Source organism: Bacillus rossius, chromosome 1, assembly GCF_032445375.1.
Source record: "Bacillus rossius redtenbacheri isolate Brsri chromosome 1, Brsri_v3, whole genome shotgun sequence".
In the NCBI taxonomy this organism is placed as follows: domain Eukaryota; kingdom Metazoa; phylum Arthropoda; class Insecta; order Phasmatodea; family Bacillidae; genus Bacillus; species Bacillus rossius.
Genome location: NC_086330.1, coordinates 74,930,825 through 74,954,678, shown reverse-complemented (window position 1 = coordinate 74,954,678; position 23,854 = coordinate 74,930,825). Strand labels below are relative to the sequence as shown.

The 23,854-nt window shown below is 37.8% G+C and overlaps 3 protein-coding genes across 3 annotated transcripts in view; 2 read left to right on the top strand and 1 right to left on the bottom strand.

Annotated features, from left to right (window-relative positions):
• Positions 1 to 1,891: 1,891 nt before the first annotated feature.
• Positions 1,892 to 23,854, bottom strand: part of LOC134537945 (COP9 signalosome complex subunit 3) — a 64,624-nt gene continuing 42,661 nt past the window's right edge. The window contains exon 8 of the mRNA XM_063378942.1: positions 1,892 to 3,446. Coding sequence (XP_063235012.1) covers positions 3,390 to 3,446 — 57 coding nt within the window. The 3' untranslated portion in view covers positions 1,892 to 3,389. The remainder of the gene's footprint in view (positions 3,447 to 23,854) is intronic.
• LOC134537957 (nicotinamide riboside kinase 1) lies at positions 2,330 to 3,110 on the top strand. Its single transcript, XM_063378978.1, has one exon. The coding sequence runs from the start codon at positions 2,330 to 2,332 to the stop codon at positions 2,900 to 2,902; it is 573 nt and encodes a 190-aa protein (XP_063235048.1). The 3' UTR covers positions 2,903 to 3,110.
• Positions 3,205 to 22,780, top strand: LOC134537928 (uncharacterized). The gene is made up of 2 exons (XM_063378902.1): positions 3,205 to 12,100; positions 18,513 to 22,780. The coding sequence occupies exons 1-2, from the start codon at positions 11,773 to 11,775 to the stop codon at positions 20,288 to 20,290; spliced, it is 2,106 nt and encodes a 701-aa protein (XP_063234972.1). The 5' UTR covers positions 3,205 to 11,772; the 3' UTR covers positions 20,291 to 22,780.

Genomic DNA, 23,854 nt, shown 5'->3' with positions numbered 1-23,854 from the left:
TAGTTTGTTCTTGGGCTCCTGCACAAACCAATTACCTTTCTTGAACGCAATAAACTTACGAACGGGACCTAACTCTAGCTCTATCAGTTTACATACATGCTATTTTACTAATTCGTCGCTACGCTTTAATAAGATAAATTTATAATTAGGTGCATACAATTTACAGTATCCAAGTAAATAATATTTAATTTATTATTTATTGCATCACACTAATTTATATCTATGCTAGGCTCAAGATAAAACCCCTGGGAATGAAAAAAAACCAGCAAAATATGTTCGCTAATTATACTTTCATAAAATCTGTAACATAAATACGAATAGTTCAAGAAAAAATTATTAGGTGTACTATGCTTATTTTTTTTGTTAAACACATTTATATCGCATTTAAGAACGCATTTGCGGCTAGAACAAGATATATTCTTAACATGAAAAAATTCACAAACCCCTGCGATATGTAAGGAATTCATGAAATGTAATTTTCAAGACCCTAAAAACGCCCGAATATCTCAACCGCGCCATTTCAGCATTATCCTTTCGGGAAACCATTGAAAACCGGAATCAATGTTTAAAAGTTGGACATTGTTTGGTACAAATATAAAACTACAACTATTATTGCGTCCAAACCACCTTAATACAATGCATAATTATGTTATGTAGTCATCTTGCAAGACTTAAATGTTTTCCAAGCATTTGAATAGCTACTTCAGTTATATGTACCTTCACAGTGCACAATGAAACTTAGGCATGCGGTTTAATAATGATACATGGAAGTGAGTTTAAATGCTATCATGAAATGATAACGAAGCATTAACTGAGGAGACAGCTCGAGAGGAATGATTTTATAAATAACTATTCCGTTCACCAAGTATCCGGGGGTACTAATCATCGCTAACAATTCATATAATAACTGACAATTATAACTTACTTTAATTAATTGTGCCACTTTACAACTACAGATAAGATTCTAAACTTTACTGCTTTCGTTATAAAGAAAATAAGTTTCCAAATACTGCGTTTAGGTTCCTGGCTGGTAGGCAACACGCTAGGGATTCGGCGCTGTGGTCAAATACGGATTCGGCGTTGTGGTCAAGTATGGATTCGGCGTTATGGTCAATTTGGATTTCGGCGTTATCGTCAACATTGAATTCTGCGTTATTGTCAATTACCGATTCGGCGTTATGGCATTCGGCGTTGTGGTATTTCGGCGTTAAGGTACTTTTGAGAAACACATATAAATTCATTTAGTTGTTTTCAGTTTGCTCATTTGGCACTCCCGCAGCAACATTTTTCGGCGTTATGGTCATTCTGCGTTGTGGTCATTCGGCGTTGTGGTACACAGCAGTTTTCGGGTCGTCGGCGTTGTGGTCAATTTGGAATTCGGCGTTATTGTACGTTCGGCGTTGTGGTATTTCGGCGTTGTGGTAACGACCCCACCAAATGTCATAGTCACGAATAGTGAGACGCTGTTTTACATAAATGTGGCAGTAAAGACAAATAAATTAAAGCTGGAAGCACAACGAATTTGAAGAAAATTTGTTGACTTGGTTAAGAAAATTTGAGCATCTAGTGTACCCATCGTGGTTTGAACATTATATTCATTTACATAGATTGCGGAGTCCATTGGTAAAATTTCAAACACTGACAAATGCTAAGTTGATATTTCCAGCATGTTTTTTTTTTTTTTTATTTTCCCTTTTGTCCCGTTGAAAAAATTTTATAACAGGTTTCTGTTGTAAAAAATAACCCGGTCATATTAAAATATGTAAAAAATTCTTTATTAAAAATCCTGAAATTCGTTCACTACTGGTATTTGTAGACACTGAGTTATCATAGATCATTTTGGAAAACCAGAATTCCATATTATGTATTTTGTGGTTCGGGTGTTCATTGCAGATATTCAACTATTCCGTGAAGACAAGGCGGGTGGAGAAAGCGGAAGAAGCAACTGTTGAAACAAGTGTGTTTACAGATGAAGACTTTGAAAAGTTTGAAAAGGAATATTTTGTCAGTTAAATACTTTTTTGGCTTATTCATAAATTCATACTTGACTTGAAATTGGTTTTGAATGCCTATGATTTCTTTTTTTTAAATTTCGTGTTCGTGATTATGGTGAGCGATTCCACTGTGGGAAAGCTAATTCTTACCATCACCTGCATCTTCTTTGTGTATTATTCTCTCTGGGTTCTTGGCCTGCCTTTCGCGGACAGCAACGACTGGATTACCTGCTTCTTTCCATCTGTTTGGTATGCCCTAGTAGTCCCAGGGGTCTTGGGGTTGCTCTTTGTCGGCGGCCTGGCCATTTTTACACTGTGTGTGATCGAGGCGTGAAATGTGGCTAGTGGTGGGGGTGTCTGGGGTGACGTGTGGCGGGAAGTCGTCGCTCGCACGCGCCCTGCAGAAGGCGTTTCCCGGCGCTGTGCTGGTCAACCAGGATGATTACTTCCTTCCGGTCGACAGCCCCCTGCATGTCCGGGCCCCAGGGCTGGACCACCACAATTGGGAAGTCCTCTCCAGTTTAGACATGGAGCGGATGGAAGCAGCTGTGAAGGACATCATCTCGCAAGAAACAGCATGCCTCAGGATCCTGATCGTAGAAGGGTTTCTGATATTCAACCACGAGGCCATGTCCAAGCTGTGCGATCGCAAGTACTACCTGACACTACCGAGAGAAGAGACCTGGGCACGTCGCAGTGCCCGAGTATATGACCCCCCTGACCCTCCGGGCTACTTCGACAAGTGTGTATGGCCGGAGTACGAGTGCCACAGGAACCAAGTGCTTGAGCGTGTGTCGGACATTGTGCTACTCGATGGCAGAAAGAGCCTGGCCGACACGATACAGCGAGTGATTTCAGACCTTCTCAGCACGGTCGATCAAGCCACCGCTGGTGGTGATTCATTGTAATGATAAGTCATTGTACATCAATTTTAAGGATAGCATGTATAGTTCAGCAAGATATTTCCGGGCTTAAAGCTGTGCTAAGTATTACTGCGCATTATACAGGGCAAATACTTAACATGGGATTGTGTTAAATGACTACTTAATAACATTATTGTTAAAGCACCAAGTTTGTTAAATTAAGTATGAATAGAAAATAAAATGGTTAAAGGTCCTCATGGCTTTTGAAAGCTTATTGAGATACTCATTGGCATATTTTTGTTAGTTTTAATAATAAAATCAGCAAAATATTAACCCCATATTATGTATGATGTAATTTAATTTAGCCTTCATAATGTTACAAAGATTCCCCTTGTTTAAAAGGGCCATATGAATGTTTGAATGCTTCTAGCACTGCCAAACGAATCAGTGTGTGACTATCAGAAATAAGACTACTCACTAGTGCATATTCTATTACATATGTGATGAGGAAACTGTATGGCTACAGTCCAGCTTAACATTGGAACACCATAAAATTCATTAACATGCTTCCAGAGGTACTGGACCCTACCTGAAAAAAAAAATCATCGCTCTTCAATTACACAATTTACAAGTGTTAAATGCAATAGAAGTGACTTGCTAGTTACCTTTAAAAGAAGTCTTATCAACTTTTGTTCAACAGATGTGTTTTATTAGAAAGGGCAAATCCAGTAACTTCCCTGAATCTGTAACGAGATTATCGAATCATAAATTTAAATATCAAAAAATGCTATGCAAGCCATGGTACATACTAAATAAGAAAATACTAAGAGTTCAAATGTGTTCAGATACACTTCAGTGCATTGTAGTATCAAAGACTGGAATTCTTGTCAGTCAGAATGTCACCTATATATAGATCAATAGCATTCGGTTTTAGTACCGAATTTGCCCGTACGGGTGGCACATTTTTAGTTTTAAAAAAATGTAGTGTGAACCTTATGAAAGTTTTTCCACTTTGGGTTAAAATACATCGCTGTGTGTAGCTGAATACGTATGTAAATAACTAACCTATGTTGATTTTTAATAAATACAATTCCATGAGAATATCTTGTTTAATCAAAATATCTCAGCAGTAGTGTGAAGCTCAGTGAGCAGCACAGTTATCTACATCTGCCACGCCTGCTGCACTCCAATGGTGAGGGGAAAAACTAGAAATAAATCAGCCAGCGTGAGCATGTGCCATGTACCGTGTTTCCTCCCTCGTTGTGAATGTCCCGTCATTTGGCATCTTGCAAAATTGTGTCTATCTAGACAGGTTTTTAGATGCAACTGTGCCCAAACATTATTCTTTTTGTAGGCAATTTCCCATGCTTTCAACCGAACATTCCGTGACAAAATTGCAGCTATTGTTGGATTTTGTAAGTGCACCTATTATATTTCTCTGGTCCCACTCAAGTTTGCAAGTAAAATGAGTGCTAGTTATAGAAGGAACTGACAAACAGTAGCTTGCCACCACCTCTCTCCATGGCAAAGGGATGTGTAAAAAAAATAAAACAAGGTAGACAAAAGGAAAACGAGGGTATAAAAATTGCAGTCTTTTCCTTTTGTCTACATGTTTCCGTAGTATACAATGAAGGACCGTGGGTCATCATCACCAATACTGTATTTAATTCTAGTGAATATAGTGATAGATACATGGTGCGAACCTTATTCAAGGGCAACCCTTACGGTGAAAATAATAAGATCCCCCCCCCCCCCCCATCACCCAAAATTAAAGGTGTGACCCAAACGCAGTGGCAAACTTTCTGCTGGTAAATACTGATACCGTATTTACCCGAATATAATGCAATGATTTTTACCAAAATTGCTGGAACTGAAAGTGAGTCTCGCAGTATAATCACAAACGTACGTCTTGCCGCCGGAGGAATGTTTTGAAAGGCCCGGCGAGACAACTGTGTCAAGGTCACGGCGGGCGTCAGCGATGCGGCTAAAACGTGAAGTAACAGCGCTGCCAGTCTCAGCTTGGGTCAGTATTAGGTAGAAGCGATTGTCGTTTGTTTGGTCGCTTGTGCTATGTTACTGTGACGTAAGTTTTGTTTTACATCGTAAGAAAGTGAGAGATTTTTTATAACATGGATACTGTAGAGAAGCGTGGGAGTACACGATTCAATATGCCTAAAGGGCTGGGAAGAAGTTACGATGCTAACTTTAAGATTATTGTGGCAAATTATGCCATACAAACGAACAACTGCCAAGCTGCTTGGAAATACGTCAGTGAAAGTAACGTGCGTAACTGGAGGAAAGATTTGCATTGTATAAATTCAGGGTGGCCACTCGACCTGGAAAACCTGGAAACCTGGAAAAGTCAGGGAATTTTGTAGCTGCAGGGAAAGCCAGGGAATTTCATCAAAAATCTGGAAATTTTTTGTTGAAACAGGATTTTTTAAAAATATTACTAGTAAAATAGAAAATGAAAGGTAGGATTTATGTTGAATTTGTGTTTTCGAGACCTCGTATTGTCTCGTAACATTTTGCGGCTTTCATACATTAAGTTGGTGCACCTGTCTCGCTATTATTTTATGGTTTGTAAATCCGTTATTCCGTTCTGTTGTTTGCATGATTATTAGGCCTTGCATATAACCATCTGCGCATGGCTTGTTACAGTTAAATGGATAGTTTTTGTTGTAAAACTTTCTTGTGGCGTGTTTTTTTTTAAGATTGTGAATAAAACAAGTTAGTGTATGTGTATACATTAATTAATCCTTAAAAACTGTGTTTCATTATTTGTTTTTGTGTAAAAATGGCGGGATACGTCGATGAAGGCTGGCAAGTGTTTATAGTTTTGGTACGTAAATATGTCGATTAAGGCTGACAAACTTTTTAGTTGTGGTACAAAAATATTTATTTGTAAAGGCAAAGTGACAAATTTTCGTCATGTCATGCTCCAAACAAAAAAAAAACTAGCTTTAATTATAAATGGCTTGCGTGTGAAGATTTTTCACAACATGGTTACTTGAAGACAAGTCAAATAAATTTTCGCCCGGTGTTGTTTGTGCATGACTAAGTTCAGCCTAAGCAATATGGGAAAACAAGCCATGATAAGTCATATGAATGGAAAAAAACACAAAGAAGCAGCTGCAAACCGTAAGAAGTGTGTGGAAATAGACGTTCTATTAAAACATGGACAAAGCACATCTGAAGCTTCGGTTAGTAAGTACCCAACGGAAGCCACTGAACCTGTTAGTCCAAGTCCAGTGACTGATATGCCAAAGAAAACTTTGCATGCTTTTCTATTAAATGATAGCATGACCAAGTCTGATATATATTGGTGTTTGCATTCTGTGGCAGAACATAATTCATTTAGGAGTAGTGCTAGAAGTGCTGACCTTTTTCCAATACTTTTCCCTGACAGTGAAATAGCCAAGAAAATTCAACTTAAGAGGACTAAAGTTGCATATACAATAGTACATGGGTTAGGGCCTTATTTAAAAACACAGCTGGTGAAATTGATTTCAGATTGCAATTATGTGGTTGTAGGGTTTGATGAGAGAGTAAACAAGGTGGCTCAAAAGCAGCAGATGGACCTTTTCGTAAGATTTTGGGACTCTGAAAAAAATGAAGTTTCATTACAGTACTTTACGTCTGCATTTCTTGGTCATACAACGGCTGCTGATTTGCTTATCCACATTAAAAGCTCTCTGTCTGATATAAATTTAAGTAAACTTATACAAGTGTCAATGGATGGCCCAAATGTAAATCATAGATTTTTGAAAGATTTGTTGTTTGTCTTAAAAGGTGACGACCCTAGTAAGCCGACATTACTAGATATAGGATCTTGTGGTTTACACACTGTCCATTGTGCTTTTAAAGCAGCTATACGTGAAACTTAGTGGGAGATAGTTGAATTTTTGAGAGCAGTCTACAACTTATTCAAAAATGTACCTGCACAAAGAGCAGATTATATACAATACACAGATACAAGAATATTTCATATGAAATTTTGTTCTATTCGTTGGGTAGTTGAATTTTTGAGAGCAGTCTACAACTTATTCAAAAATGTACCTGCACAAAGAGCAGATTATATACAATACACAGATACAAGAATATTTCATATGAAATTTTGTTCTATTCGTTGGGTAGAGAACAGCAAAGTTTCACTTCGAGCTATTGAAATTCTACCTTGTTTGTAAAAATTTGTGGAGTGTGCAGTGCGGGATAAGAAAGCATATACTAGACAGAATTAATGTTTTTCTGTTGTTTCAAGATGTGTCAAAGACAACCTGTTTGGAGCAAAACTTTCATTCTTTTATTCTCTTTCAGGTTTGTTAGAACCTTTCTTGAGACAGTTTCAGACAGAATCTCCAGTGGCTCCATTTCTTCATTCTGCTCTCTTCTCATTGGTACTCACATTGATGGTACGTTTTGTTAAGGAAGATGTCATTAAGAAGAATTTTCTTTCACCAGGCAAACTTATTTTGAGCACAGATAACTTGCTACATGCAAAAAATGTTGATGTTGGTTTTGCTGTAAGAGATGCATTACAAAAAGCAAAATTCAAGCAATGTTGTCACCAAGCTCTAACTCAATGTACCACAAAATTGTTGGACAAGTCTCCTCTGAAATTCAGACTAACTGAGGCACTGACATTTCTTGATCCTGCTGTTGCTACAAAATCTGTTCTGTTCAAGAAAAATTTGGCATCATGCTTGGAAATATTGGTGAAACACAATTGGTTATCTGGTGTGCAAGCCGACAGCATTCAGCGTGAATTACATCTTCTTCTAGAGTCAGAAGAAGTGATTGGATGCATGACTGCATTTGAAAAACATTCTCGCCTCGATCATCATTAGATGAAGTTGTTTAGTTCACACAATGTTTCAAGCCAAGTAGTTAATTTTGTTAAATTTCTACTGATAATTTCTCATGGAAATGCTAGTTTAGAGAGAGGATTTTCGGTTAATGGTGACTGTTTGATTGAAAATAAAAAATAACACAGCCTTGTGGCGTTAAGACATGTGCACAATGCAGTTACCTTAGCAGGTGGGGTTGAGCATGTAAAAATAACAAAATCAATGATGCAGTTTTGTTAGGAATTCCCATGCAAAATACCTTGAGGCTCTGCAGACACAGCAAGAGCTGGACAAAATTGAACATGATAAACACCAAACCAAAAAGTGACAAGTAAAAGAACTAGAATTGTTGGAAACAAAAAAATGAAACTGGTAGAAGATATGAAGAAGGAAGTTGATGCCATCAATGCAAAAATAGACTTTATAAAAAAAATTGAAAGTTTAATTTAGTGTGTGTTTTTTTATGTACATAATTTTTTGAACTTTCAATTTTTGAGGGTGTTAAATAATAAAGTGTCAAGTTGAAGAATTTGTTTGTGTTGTGTGATATGCTACAAAAATGCAAGTACCAGCAGCTTGAATAGGTATGTACCTAGGCCTGGATATATCTCAATTTTTGCTTTAAATTTTAATTAATATTAGAATTTTAACCAGGCCTACACTGTGCATTTGTTTCTAATTTTCTTTGTTAGAAATAAATATTTAGCATGATTTGTCTGCATGTATGTGTTTACAATGGGCCTTATTTTTAAATTAATTTTGCCGATGAGTTTGACTGGTCAAAAAACCCTGGAAAAGTCGGGGAATTTTTTCAGCTGAATTGAGTGGCCACCCTGATAATGCAAGTAGTACCAGGAAAGCATTCAGAGGGCCAAAAAAAGGATGGTTCTCGGATATTGAAACCCGCGTTGTGAATTTTATCGAAGAGGAGAGACTGGATGTCTATTTCCCGAGAAGTAATAATTTTAAAACCCCTAGAAATTGCCCGGGTGTTTAATATTCCGCAGACTAGCTTAAAGGCTAGTACTGGCTGGTGCGTGAGAATGATGCGCCGTTGCGGTTTTTGTTTGCAGCGCAGAACATCATTAGCACAAAAGCTTTCCAAGAGAAATTGACTAGATTTCAGCGTTTTGTGATTGGTTTGCGTAAACAACATGACTATTTGTACGGCCAAATCAGGAACGCAGACGAAACTGCAGTTTATTTTGACATGCCCCGCAACACTACCGTGATACAAAAGGCGTCAAGACTGTTACCGTGCGCACGACTGGTAATGAAAAGCTGCGAGTCACGGTGATGTTATCTGTTTTGGCAGACGGCAGGAAACTGCCACCATTCGTCATATTAAAAGGAAAAACACTTCCCAAAGAAGCATTTCCGCCGGACGTATTCATTCGTTGTCAAGAAAAAGGCTGGATGACGAGTGATTTGATGCAAGAATGGTTGCGACTTGTGTGGAATCAGCGCCCCGGTGCACTTCTGAAGAAAAGGGGCATATTGGTTCTTGATGCGTTTCGGGGACATCTGACACCTGAGGTTAAAGCTGCGGTATGTAATTTTAACACAGACTTGGTTGTTATTCCAGCTGGAATGACAAGCCAGCTACAAGTCCTCGATGTTGTGGTAAACAAGCCATTAAGGACCACCTTCGCCAACAATATAGTGATTGGCTGCTTGCAGGTGACCATGCTCTCACACCGACTGGGAAAATGAAGAAACAATCAATTCTGCAGCTAGCAAGATGGATTTCCACTGCATGGAAAAGGATAACTCCAGATTCCATCGTTTGTGGTTTTAAGAAGTGCTGCATTTCAAATGCCATGGATGACACTGAAGATGATCTGTTGTGGCAAAATGAAGATCAAGGCAGCAGCAGCAGCAGCAGCAGCAGCAGCAGCAGCAGCAGCAGACACTGACAGTGAATGATATTGCCTTACCAGCATCATAACAAATTATGTTAATTTTGTTAGTGTTGTGACAACTCAAATTTATATTTGCCTGGGTAAGTTTATATATTTAATTTTTATTTCAAATTTAATTAAAAATATTAAAAAAATAAGTGCTATGTTTTTTAACTATGATTTCCTCTCTATAACTTTGTATTTGAACTGTGGTTTCCTCTCCATGAATTTATTTTTCTAGACACTCAATCAGAAAGTTTGGGGGCACATTATATTCAGAGTTGCAGTATATTCGGGTAAATACGGTATTATAAATTACTGCATTATGTTAGAAAATCAACTAAATCAAATGTAAACAAAATGATAGACATGAAGTTCATTAAACACAATGCAAGATTTTTTTTGTAGCATGATATATTATTTTTTTGGCTTAAACAATAAAATAACTAAAATGCTAAGTGTAAAAAGCACGAAGATATGTTTATTTTGTTGCTCACTTTTTTTTTCCAATTTAAAAATGACAGTCTTTGTGTCACATCACGTATTACAAAAAAGTAGCATATACCGTGTTTTATCGCAGAATCGTCGCACGCGCGTAAACGTCGCATGATGTTTTTGGTCCCGCTAGTAGATGCCGAATGATTTGTGTAGGTATCTTTTCTGTATAAAACAGTGTATTTTAAAGTATAAATCTAATATTTATTCGGTCATTACCACTTACTTAATAAATTAAAGGAAAAATACGACGTTGATTGGCGTGTAAATTTTCTTATAAAGACGTTTTTAAAAATCATTTCCTTTATCTGATCGTCTGCATCACCGCGGTGTAGGTATAATCTAAAATTTAATTTCGGTCATTACCACTTATTTATTTAACAAACGGAAATACAAAGTTGTCTGACGTGTAAATTTTCTTTTAAAGACTTTTTAAACGGTACTTCCTTTATCTGATTGTCTGCATTACCGCGGCGTACCGCTTATAAAAATGTAGCCAGGGCATCATTCATGTTTGGTTATGTTGCTTCCCGTATAGAGCGTGCGCACGTAGTCGAATATTGATATCTCGCCGATTGGATGCAACGCGCGCTCTCTGTCAGGTGCCGAGTTAACTACATTTGATAGCCCGCATTCTTTCGTGGCAAGTGTGTACTACGACACGTTAGTTCACGTCAGATTCTAGTGGCTTGCGTTCGCGTTAGAGTTTTTAATGTTGAAGAAAGGTTTTTGTTTAAGGAATTATTAATATAGATTATTTGGCGTGCTCTTGTATACTCCGCCTTTTTTTAAATAAACGTACTTTCCATGAACGGGTTTTGTTTTTATGAATAACTTTACCTAACAAAAAAATTTTTTCTGCACAATGGTCGCACCCCTACTTTTCAAACTTGATTTTAGAATAAAATCTGCGACGATTATGCAAGAAAACACAGTAACCAGGTATAAATATATACAGTACAACCCTGTTATAACATTCTCCAAGGGACCAACTTAAAAAAATGTTATAAGCAGGAAATCATAAAATTACATCTTCACTTTGTATAAATTACGCGTGGATTGATTAAATTAAAGAGTAAGGGTAAAACAACACAAAGTACAGGAGTAATACACTAAGTATAGCAATAGAGTGGAAAATTGGTTAATTTTATTTATAGATAATACCTAATAATATGCTAAAGAAAAAAAATGTTTTGTACAATACAGTTCAGAGTCAAAACAGAAATATTCAACTCTTTTGCAATTGCAACACACGTTTTGTTGGGGTTCCTGTCCACTTGGTTAATAAACTGAATTTTTTCAGCTACATAATATGAATTTCACTTATATTTATAGGCCATCATAGCCGTACAATAACCTGAATAAAATTTCAATACTGCATATTTTAATTAAATATGACAGTGACTACAATAGGTAAGTGAAAAAAAATAATTACGGTAAAGGTTAACCACAAACAAAAGCCGTGAATGTATCCATAGAACATTTAATCATCTCAAGGTGTTAAACCTTTGAAACAAAAACCAGCACCATAGAATACAGTAGCACTGTTTCCGACCATGTATCAGTGCACAAAATACGCATAAGTATAACGGAACAAGTCATAGGCTAATGAGCGCAAACAGGACGCCATATTGATAGTCAATCCGGTGCAAGTTGTGGAGTGCGTGTTGTTATGACTCGCTCTGAGCACTCTGGCAGCGGCTTCGAGGCTCGCCCTGAGTCAAACACGAGGTGTCAGCAGTTTCAACACCGCCAGCGAAACAGCGACGCGAGTCGCCGAAGGCCGACCGCCGCTGCGAGAGAAAAGAGGACAACACGGAACATCAACACGGACGCGGACGGAAGAATAAAAACGACAGCCACCGTCGAGAAGGGGCTTCTTCTGGTCACTGGCGACTGGACGGCTGAAGTCGTGACGCCAGAACCACGGAGCGCCGTGTCCTCGGCCGCCGCAGTCCGTCGTCGAATTCCTGCCGCGAGCGCGACCCAGCACAGCGTGGGTAAGGAACCTGCCGAGGTGTGGTAGCGAGGCTCCCCGATAATTGTCTAATTTGGTGACCGCTAACTCTATAATAGTAGATGACATTAAATCAAGTCTCTATATTGAATTGTCTTTCCTTGTTAGTCTTGAGCCCCCTATCACCCTGTCTTAGAATAGTAGATAATTAAGATCATCTAGAGGTTGAATCATAACAATGGTGGAGGCGCCTTAAGTTTCCCACCTCTTGCTGCGAGCTACGAGTTTATCACCCCACCACCCACCCTTTTCTGTAATATTTTGTTTTTCGGGTGTAGCCAGACCTATCACACCTATTTAATAGACATAGTGCTTATATAAAATTTGCATGCAAACTAACCTCTTTTATGCTGCTTTGCTTATACTAACTCTAGTATTAAGAGTGTAATTTGTTAGTAATGTTAATATATGGCGAATGACGAGGGACCACGACCTATTAAAAGTGCAGCCAAGCGATTGTTTGAAACACTGTCAGCAAGCCCCGGCTCCAAGGCTAGCGCCTCGCAAGTACGGCTGAGTCAGGATACAAACACAAATGCCACACAGGATTTTAACTCGTTAGTCGCACGAGCACAGCAGCTTGTTACCACTAATCCAGAGGTGGTACAACAGTTGGATCACACAGGGAGACGTATTACTCGAGCATTCCTCAGTAAACTTGTTTCACAAGGAGTAGAACCAACACAAAACACTGACATAGAGTATGACGACGTTCTTAACCAGATAGATTCAGGAAAGTTAACTGAGGAAGACAACGGTAGGATCGCTGTAGACATAAAGGACAAACACATGGAAACACACACATACGATAATAACATGGCACAGCAACCAATTAAAGTTTTCCTAGAGTCACAAATACCTATAAGTACATTCGAAGGCAAAGCGTTCGAAGATATAGAAGAGTTCCTACACAATTACAATACAATTGGAGAAATCAACAGATGGACAGACCAGGACCGACTACAGCGGCTAGGACTATATCTACGAGGTACAGCCAAGAGGGCGTATGAAAACTTACAGACAGTACAGGACTCAAACAGGACGTGGCAACAGACGGTCGAAAGATTAAAAGACTTGTTTACGCCGCCAGACAAAATTAATAGACGCAGACAAGAATTGCTCTCTCGAAGACAACAGACAGACGAAAGCAGTCTCTTGCATGTAGAAAATATAGTGTACCTAGCAAAACGCTATAAGGCAGATATGAAGGATGAAGAGATTTTGGACATTTTGTGGAAGTCACTTTTACCATCTGTCGTGGACAAGTTGATTTTGCAAAACATTCATACGTTAGATGACATGAAATCATGCTTGAGAAAAATAGAAATAGGAAATAGTAGATACAAAGCCAACATTGAAAACACAACACTTAATACAGAATCATTAGAAAAGGAAATAAGTTATTTAAAAGAAGAAATACGTAGTCTAACAGTCAACAACGCTAGCACGAAACAAAACATACAGCAACAAGACACCCACGAAAAAACAAGAAAACCACAGTACAGGCCAAGGGAAGTAAGATACAGGGACAGAACATTTATAAACAATAGATCGGGATATAGAAGCAAACCTCCACAGTATGCTCTTAGTAATAGTTGCGCACAGTGTCAGCATGCTCAAAACTTTATGCGACAGACACATTACAGGCAGTCGCCGAGCCAAAATAACAGTCATAGAAGAGAGCAGCGTGCGAATTATGACAAAGCTGAGAATATACGAAGAACTGAAAAGAGACATGAAGGTTTGAATGGGAGAACGTTCAATGAACGAAGACAGTACGAAGACAGACAATGGAGGAATAACAATGAAGATGATAGGAGAAAGAGCAGAGATGTAAACAGGGATAACTGGCAATACAGAAATAAGAACAGGTCGTATGAGCAACATTCAAAAAACGAATATTGCAGGGAGTGAAAACAGTGATTCCCGCGCTCCCAAAGCAGAAAAAAATAAACGGAAATCAATCAAGAATAAAAAGTAGTTACGCCGAAGTTAGCAAGCGAAATGCTATGCCTGATAATAAATGCATTTCGCTGTATAGAAACCAATATAGAGCAATTATTAAAAATATGCCTAAAAATAAAGAACACGAAGAGCCAAGGTGTGAAATAAAAATTTCAAGAACGTCAATAGCACAAGAGAAACAACACTGTGAACGTGCAACAAGGAGAAAGTCAAAGGATAAGGAAGGTCAAGAAATTAATGGTCAAGCGCAAATAGGATCTTATAACCGAGACACAGAACAAGAAGTCGGAATAAATGTAACAGAGAACGACAGATTTAAGAAAGTAGCACAGGTAAGAGGACCAAACAAATTCCAGGATACATGCGCAATGTGTTTTTACACAGGACATCATTTAGATAAATGCCCATTATTTACCAATCAAGATTTTGAGTGGCACACAAATGTGTCAGAAAGGTTCAAGGAATTTCAACGTAAGTTTGGTTTGCAAAATAAACAACCCAACTTGCCGTGGAGAGAGAACAATACACACAGGAAGTGTCGCAGCAAACTTGATGACGCGGCGACAGCAGGCGCGCGTGCACCGCTACAAATGCAGAGTAAGCAGGGAGGTGGCGTAGCTGACAAACAAGGTCGTGACGAGGAAGGAAGAGAATCAGCTGACCACATGCGGGAAAAAAATAACAAGACACGAAGAACGCCCAAGGTCGCTGTCAAGATAGGAGAGGCCACTAGAATTGCGTTAATAGACACAGGAAGTACGCGCAGTTGCATTGCGTCTACTATCGTCACCAACCAACCACTAGAACCATTGAAGGAAAAAATCACACTTGTGGGAGCCACAGAATCACTCCCGACTCCGACACACCAGGTGAAATTAAAATTTAGTATACAAGGATATTCATACACACATACATTCCTGGTAATCGAACATTTAAGTTTAGATATAATACTTGGGTGTGACTTTCTACAAAATTACAACGTGGTCCCATTTATGAAAGAAGGTATAATTGTCATGGAAACAGCAAAATCCCAGAAAATGATTCAAATAGAAATGATAAATGAAAACTTCCAAACATATGCAGGTTCGATTCAAGAATGTACTCGTAAAGTAGAGGAAATGCAGGATGAACAAGCGAAGTCACCATATGAAGGAATAAATAAAAAGTTATCTCAGCAGGAACAAGCAAAGTTACGACGACTTATTAAAGAAAACGAAGATCGCTTTGCATTTAAAATACAAGATATCACAGAAACTAAAAATTATCAAATAAAAATCGAACTGACAACAGACAAACCGATCCACACAAGACCATACAGAATCGCGCCAAAAGTTAGAGAAGCTTTAATGGCACAGGTGCAGCAAATGGAGGCAGCCGGAATTATCGAGAGGTCGGACAGTGCGTACGCAGCACCATCACTGGTGATACAGAAGAAGAACGGAGGAATACGCTTCTTAACAGACTTTCGTCTCTTAAATAACTACGTCAAGAGAATGTCATATCCTTCACCACGAACGGACGATATATTACAGACGTTACAGAACTCGCGATACATAACATCACTGGACCTATTTTCAGGATTTTACGCTATACCCGTAAGGAAGGAAGACAGACATAAGTTAGCTTTCACTATTGACAAAATAGGGTTATACCACTACAATAGAATGCCAATGGGACTTTCAAACTCACCAGGTTATTTTCAAGAGTTTATTGATATTTTATTAGGACCACTGAGGTGGCACTCTGTGATAGCATACGCAGACGACATTTTTGTTATGGGAGACTCATTCGAGGAACATCTACAAAATTTACAGGATGTATTTAACAGGTTAAGGCAGTTTCACGTAAAAGTCAACCCTGCAAAGTGCAAATTTGCACAGGATGAAATAAAAATATTGGGACATTGTATAACACCGAATGGAATAAAACCAGATACAGACAAGGTGGAAGCCATAAACCGTATGACACAACCAAAAAACATTAAGCAGTTACGGTCATTTCTGGGCATGACTTCATACTTAAGGAGATACATAAAAAACTACGCAACAGTGGCAGAACCATTAATAGAGCTTACAAAAAAACAAACGAACCTCCATTGGGGGGTAAAACAGCAAACTGCTTTCCAACAGTTAAAACAGGCAGTCTCGGAAGTACCACTACTAGAAAAATTTGTTGAAAACCGAGAAACAATTTTAGCATGTGACGCATCACAAACGGCAATAGGTGCAACCTTAATGCAAAAGGATGAACGTGGAAACCGTCACATTATAGCTTACGCATCGAGGAAACTGACATCCAATGAAACTCGTTGGTCAACAACAGAACGAGAATTAGGCGCCATAAAATATTTCTGCCATCTGTTTAAGCAATATTTATATGGCAGACATTTTATTATTGAGACAGACCATGCTAGCTTGAGATACTTAAGAAGCATGGCGGAACACAATACGCGAATACAAAAATTTGCCACATCAGTTGCTGAGTTCGACTTCGAAGCAAAAATTGTGAAAGGTGCGAACAATAAAATTCCAGACGCTCTATCACGTGTGCCGACGACAGATGAGCAATACATAAATAAGCGCGTAGGAAACAAGGAATATATAGTAAGAGCATGTCACGCTCGAGGTAATTCCATTTTTCACTCTCTTGCTGACGCAATATTTCCGGAAGAAAATAAGGAAAGTGAAATACAAACAACCATTGCTAAACACATCCACAAAAACTGGAGTGATTACAAAACATTTTACGAAAACCTGGGTAGCCCTATATTGAACAAAGAAAAAATTATACTAATAAACATGAGTAAGGACGAGGTATTAAGTGAGCCTATATTACACGCAGCCGTGGAAATTTATCAGATAAATATTAAGATAATTGATATAGAAACAGGTCAAGAGAAAACATTCGAAACTAAAATGCCTACTCACACAATAGTGCTGCTCAAACATAACAAACATAATAAACAAGTATTCGAAACAGTAGTGTTGAACTCCAGGTACGATATAGGTATTGAACGAGATGAAGATTTACTATTTTCAGTGAACGACATTGTAAACACATCACCCTTCCAAGGAGAATATAGTGAAGACCCTCATATTCAAAAATTAAAAGTAGCCCTTACAGACCCGGAACATGCGGAGGGAAAATACATCAAATTAGCTCGGCGTTATGGAATGAAAAATAATGGGGAAATATATTATAAAGTAAATACACCGGGAGGAGAAATTCATCTGACACTAGTCCCTAAAAATTTTCAACGGGAAATTATACAAGCCCACCATGATGCACTTTTAGGAGGCAGCCATTTCGGCATATTTAAGACAATTGCAAAAATACGCCAGGCATATTATTGGGATACAATGAGTAAGGACGTACAAAATTATGTCAAATCATGTGAAATTTGTCAAAGAGCTAAACAAGGGCGTGAAAAACCATCGGGTCAATTGCAACCAATTGAACCGCTACCAATATTTAAACAGTGGGCACTGGATGCCAAAGGTCCACTTACTTGTACCAGGAATGGGAACAAGTATATTCTTGTTATGACAGAATATGCGTCAAGATTTGTAGTTGCTAAGGCAGTACCAAGAATCGACGCCGAGACTTGTGCAGAATTTATCAAGGACGTTATTCTACGTTTTGGATGTCCAGACAGGCTGCTGACGGACAGAGGAACGTCATTTAATAACGAGTTAGTAACAAAACTTTTACAAAAACTGCAGATCAAGAAGCTCCAGACAACAAGTTTCAATCCCTGTTGTAATGGATTGGTGGAATCTATTAACCGTGTAATTGGAGAACAGCTGACAATATGGGCAGCTGAAGACCCCCGCGGATGGGATGAATATCTCCAATACATAATTTTTAATTATAACACGACAGTAAATTCCAGCAGTAAATACACACCCTTTTTCCTTGTACACGGGGTTGAGGCCATGCAACCATCACATGCTGTGCTTGGGAAATTTCCACGTCGGCCGGTAGATTGGGAAAAACACTTGCGTAGTGATAGAGAGCAGGCAAAAATAAATATCATGCACAGTCAAAAAACACAGGAAACCAATTTTAATAAGAAATTTAAAGTCAATACATACAAGGAAGGTGATTCCGTTTGGCTTAGACGTAAAGCTCGGCATAAGTCGCTATCATTTAAATACATAGGTCCTTTCCAGGTTGTCAAGGTGTTGGGGCCAGCGACAGTAGTGTTGAGAATGAAGAAAGGTAATAAAATGATCAACGACACAGTGTCAACACGTCATTTAAAGCGAGCATACATAAACCGACAATTCGTACTGTTATCAGAGTGATAATGCTCGGCCTAGTAATAAGAATAACGATAACAATGTGACAGTAAGGCAAGACAAATATATAGGATACTGATATAGCATAGTAGAGTATGTATGAACCTTATGGCATGTGTTTTATTACAGGGGAGGAGCCAATCATGGAGTTCTGTCAGGGAATCTGGCACCTATTCATACTCAGCATGTTTGCAGTCAGTGTCATCAGTAACAATATGCCTAGCTTTCGTACTCATGCGGGTGTGTATTGGCTGGAGAAAAAAGGCGTAATTACATATGAGGAATCGATTCCCTTGCTATATAAAATTCCATTTTCACCATCTAGTGATAGCAAGGTAATAGAGGAATGGGAGAACAAGACTTGTTCCATGACACAAAAACATTTGTGTAGCAATGCACAAGTATTAAAAACATTTGCGCAACGACTGGAAAACAGTTTTAAAACTGATAACCGTTTTGAATTTTTAGATCCTACATCAAGAGAGAGACGAGGTATTCAATTCCTGGGGGATATCGGTACATGGTGTTGCAATATACTTACAGAAAAACATTTACATAGTTTACTCATGAACGACAAGGTGCTCAATGAGAATTTTAAAAATATATATAGCGACGTGGCCACGACAAACACCAGAATTAACGAGGTTACATCGCAACTTTTACAAATGGCGGACCAAACGAAACACATTGTTCATTATTTATCCGACACAATTAATAATGTCACGACGACATTAAACAATCATAATGTCGTACTCAATGAAGTAAACACGCTAACAGAAATCGGACAATTATCAATGTCGTATTTCCTGCACTTTATGCATAATATACTGCGGGAACAGGAAATTCATAACATACACTCGCATTGTAAAGCACAGCATCTACCAATATCATTGATCAAGCCGGTCCAACTTAAATCCGACCTAAAAAAATTACATAAGGCATTAAACCTTATGAATATGACATTATCCTTGACGAGTCAAGACGTACTACATTATTACTCATTACCAATTACCGAGTGTACTATGTCAGATAAACAAATAATAATAAGATTACATGTTCCAGTAATACATGCAAACACCCAATGGAAACTGTTTGAGTTAATACCTATTCCTTTTTCGTATATGAATGTTTCGTGTTATTTGCATACTAACAAAATGCTAGTAGCACTGGACATCAATACACAAAACTTAAAAATAATCCCTTCTTCATCCGAACACGACCACAACATTTATAAAATTCCCAAGGAAGTGACTACGACACCAATCGCACGATGTATACAAGCAGGCATTACGCTATCGAATTATTCACAGCTCATGACGGTATGCAAATTCTCCTGTTACGAAAAGACATCAGTGGTAATTACACATATATCCCCACATTTTTATATAATTTCAAACCACGAAACGGATCTAACTATACAATGCCATAATGCGTCACTTAATAGGGTCATTAAGAACACAGAAATCGGCAGCACCGAATTGCAACTGCCATGTGGATGTGAAGTCAAAGAATTAAACAATGTCTTAATTACACCAACCTACCTTTGTGATATAAATTCGCCCAACCAAACCTTCTACCAAAATGTTATTCCCATCCAATGGATAGACGACGCATTATATGCTGTTGACCAACTGACATTATCCACAGGGATCCACTTTTCAAATATTACACACGTTCTAAACCCGCAATGGCATTTGAAATATCTAAGTAATGTGTCAAATCAACATTTACACACATTGACACCTCTACCAACAGAAGAGACTTCGCAGGTATTAGCCATTTTTAATACCTCAACATATTCTATTTCAATCACGAGTATTATAACTTTTCTGGTCTGCAGTAACATTTTTATGTACATAAGGATCATTCAAATATCAGCGATCATAAGGGAAGAAAGTAGACGTTAAGCCCAACTGTAATTACATCTCCTCAACCAATAGACACCCGCGGGAAAAAAAAAAAAAAAAAAAAAAGTGAGAGAAAAATAAGAGTAAGTATAAGGATACAACAAGACGGCCGCAAACCCGTTCCAACCAGCAGCCAAGGTACAAGTATATATGAAGAAAAAAGCACCTATATAGGTGCAAGTAAAATAGTAAAATAGTTAATAAATCCTTATCCTATAAACTTCCCTCGCCATGGTACCAATTTTCACTCCCGGGAGTTCACGTTATGTAGCGCTACAGTGGACAAGAGTTAAGGGTCGACCCGTTTTTGTACAATAAAATAAAATAATGGTATAAATATTGTAGATAAGTGTCCATGTCAATAACTTACTGAGATTTAGGATATGAGGAGTAGTTTAATAAAATAAATTATGATATTAGTAATAGTTAATACAATACATTATAACTTACAGCTTATAATATAGGAGGATGACATATGCTATAGATAGTAGGGAAATGTTCTTAATTAGATATACGAAAGAAAAGGATATGTATGTATATATAAAATAAGAACATAATTATATGGAAATTGTTTTTATGTCTCGATACAAAACTTAATTTTATATTCCATTTGTGTCAAAGATATGTTCCTTTTAGATGATATAATTATTATCATTCCTTTATCAATGTATCTGTATGTTTTTGTTGTCCAAAGTGGTTTGTATTGTAATTTGTATATTTTGTTATAAGTTTGTCTTAATTTTGTTTTTGTATTTATAATTTATTTCACCTTATTTTATATATTTTGTATGTAGTAGTTGTCTTGTATGTCGTGCACAACGTTTAGACTCACTTTGAGTGATGCTGTGAATGTAACATTGGATAAATAAATAAATCAATGATAGAGTAAAATTACGAAAAAAAAAAAAGAAAAAAAAAAGAAAAAAAAATCTGGTTACCACACATATAGTCAGAGTATGTTCATATGAATTGTATTGATATATTTATAATACAACTAACATGTATCAAGTTGTTAACACGTTGATTATATTAATTTGTGTTTTGTTATGTTATATCGGTTGTAAAAAAAAAAAAAAAAAATTCAATGTAATCACAAATCGGTACCCTCAGAATACTAAATAGAAATGTTATAACAACTATAGAAAGTCTCGCTGTCACACCACGTCAGGAATGCGAGTCGATCCGCGTAACCGACCGCGAGAGAAGAAAGGACACGCGGCGCTCCGAGCGTGAAGGCACCTACAGGAAGATCGGGTCCGCGGCCGATGCATCAAGACACCTACGTTCCCGCTCCAAGATGCAGTTCCAGTGTCCTCTTGAACTAGGCTGAGGACAGCCTCTTAATCCAACCAGGGGGAGAGTGTTATGACTCGCTCTGAGCACTCTGGCAGCGGCTTCGAGGCTCGCCCTGAGTCAAACACGAGGTGTCAGCAGTTTCAACACCGCCAGCGAAACAGCGACGCGAGTCGCCGAAGGCCGACCGCCGCTGCGAGAGAAAAGAGGACAACACGGAACATCAACACGGACGCGGACGGAAGAATAAAAACGACAGCCACCGTCGAGAAGGGGCTTCTTCTGGTCACTGGCGACTGGACGGCTGAAGTCGTGACGCCGGAACCACGGAGCGCCGTGTCCTCGGCCGCCGCAGTCCGTCGTCGAATTCCTGCCGCGAGCGCGACCCAGCACAGCGTGGGTAAGGAACCTGCCGAGGTGTGGTAGCGAGGCTCCCCGATAATTGTCTAATTTGGTGACCGCTAACTCTATAATAGTAGATGACATTAAATCAAGTCTCTATATTGAATTGTCTTTCCTTGTTAGTCTTGAGCCCCCTATCACCCTGTCTTAGAATAGTAGATAATTAAGATCATCTAGAGGTTGAATCATAACAGTGTGTACCACGTCTTTGGTAAACTACACAAATGTAAACATCTGATGTTTGTATATGCGTGCTGTATTTTCTAGCTATGGTTTCGCTCTAAATTATGACTTTGAAGGAAGGGATACTGAAAATTGTGGCAGTTATCAAAGCAAATTTGAACGTTAAAGGCGGGAATGTAGAAATTTTAATATTGTTACAGGCGGGAAATTAAAGCATTGTGATAAATAGAGAAATGACAGGACCATGAAATTATGGTGTTATAGGCGGGAAAATGTTACAAACGGGAATGTTATAACCAGGTTGTACTGTATGAGGTAGTCTCTCTTGTAAACAAAGCTGTTTCACTAAATAACTAAAGATATGAAAATACAAGATTAACTTTAGTATTACCATGCTCAAAATAAAGATCAACTTATCATGGTTGTTTCATTTATCATTACTATCAATTCGTGCTGCAGCAGAGATAATACATTAGAGAAATTGAATTAACATATTTTGTGTTTCACATTTATCTATGACGTACTGTGTGATTAGTTCCAAATTGATGCTGACATGTTAGTTGGTTTTGACATAAAACTTGGGTTTTCACATTGTCAAAATTTTGCTGGAAAAAATTTTAGGTCTTTATCTATTTATTATCTTTATGTTAAGGTGATTCACTGTTGTTTACCAAAAGAGAAATTATTTTACTAGAGCTGTGCGAATACAAATCGGCAGATGCTAATTTTGCAAATATTAAGTTGAATCTGCGTTTCTGCCGATTCACAATAAGATTGTTAATTTCTGGCCAATACATATTACTGAAAAATTTAAGTGTGTCATAACCTAAAAATCAAAGGGTACCCTTTTCACTTTTCATACGACTACATACTTTGAACTTGCATCATTTCTTAGCTACATGTGCCAGCCGTACATATCACACTTAATCATCATGTGTTTTAATAACGTTTTTGAATCTAATACATCATGTGTTCATGTGTATATATATAATCAAAAAACAAATGAAAACAAGCAAAAAAAAATAAGCGTTTAAAAAAATGTTTTTTTTTCATTTATAAACTAAAAACTGTGAAATTTTGTTTTGTGACTAAACACAATCATGCAGTTGCAAATATCAGTTTTAGAGAAGTTAATGCAACTAAATAATTTCTGTACCATAGAAACTATTAGACACCTGCGAGTACTCGAAATTCGAGTTTCGAGTCGAGTTTTTTAGTAATACTCGAACTCGAGCTCGTGGCTTTTCAACAACTCGAAATTCGAGCGAGCTTTTCTTGCACTCTACCTATAGAAAAAAAAACTCTCATTATATCGGAATAAAAGTCTTACAACACTATTATCCTTTACTTTATAATGTAACATGATCGACCGTATACATGAACACATCATTTTTACGTACCCGGGATTTACGAATTTCCGTGATTAATTTTTTTTACTTCTATAATTTTCCGCATAGCATTAATGTATCACTTTCCTGCTTTATGCGGAAGTATTTCCCGCTTTATGCGGAAACATTTCCCGCATTTTACTGTAAAAAGCGTTTAAATTGTCCGGGGTCTCATCATTTACGCCATTAAATGTGTGATATAAAGTCCCGTTTAAAATTTTTATGAAAGTTCCTGCCAGTAATGGCGCACGTAAATATAAATATGAAGAAAAGACAAATGAACAACAACTTACGAAGA

Excerpts from the sequence above, each read along its gene's own strand:
- LOC134537928 (XM_063378902.1), top strand. The coding sequence starts at position 11,773 with ATGACTCGCTCTGAGCACTCTGGCAGCGGCTTCGAGGCTCGCCCTGAG. Across the intron at positions 12,101-18,512 it reads CGCGACCCAGCACAGCGTGG|GGGAGGAGCCAATCATGGAG; the intron begins GTAAGGAACCTG and ends GTTTTATTACAG.
- LOC134537957 (XM_063378978.1), top strand. The coding sequence starts at position 2,330 with ATGTGGCTAGTGGTGGGGGTGTCTGGGGTGACGTGTGGCGGGAAGTCG.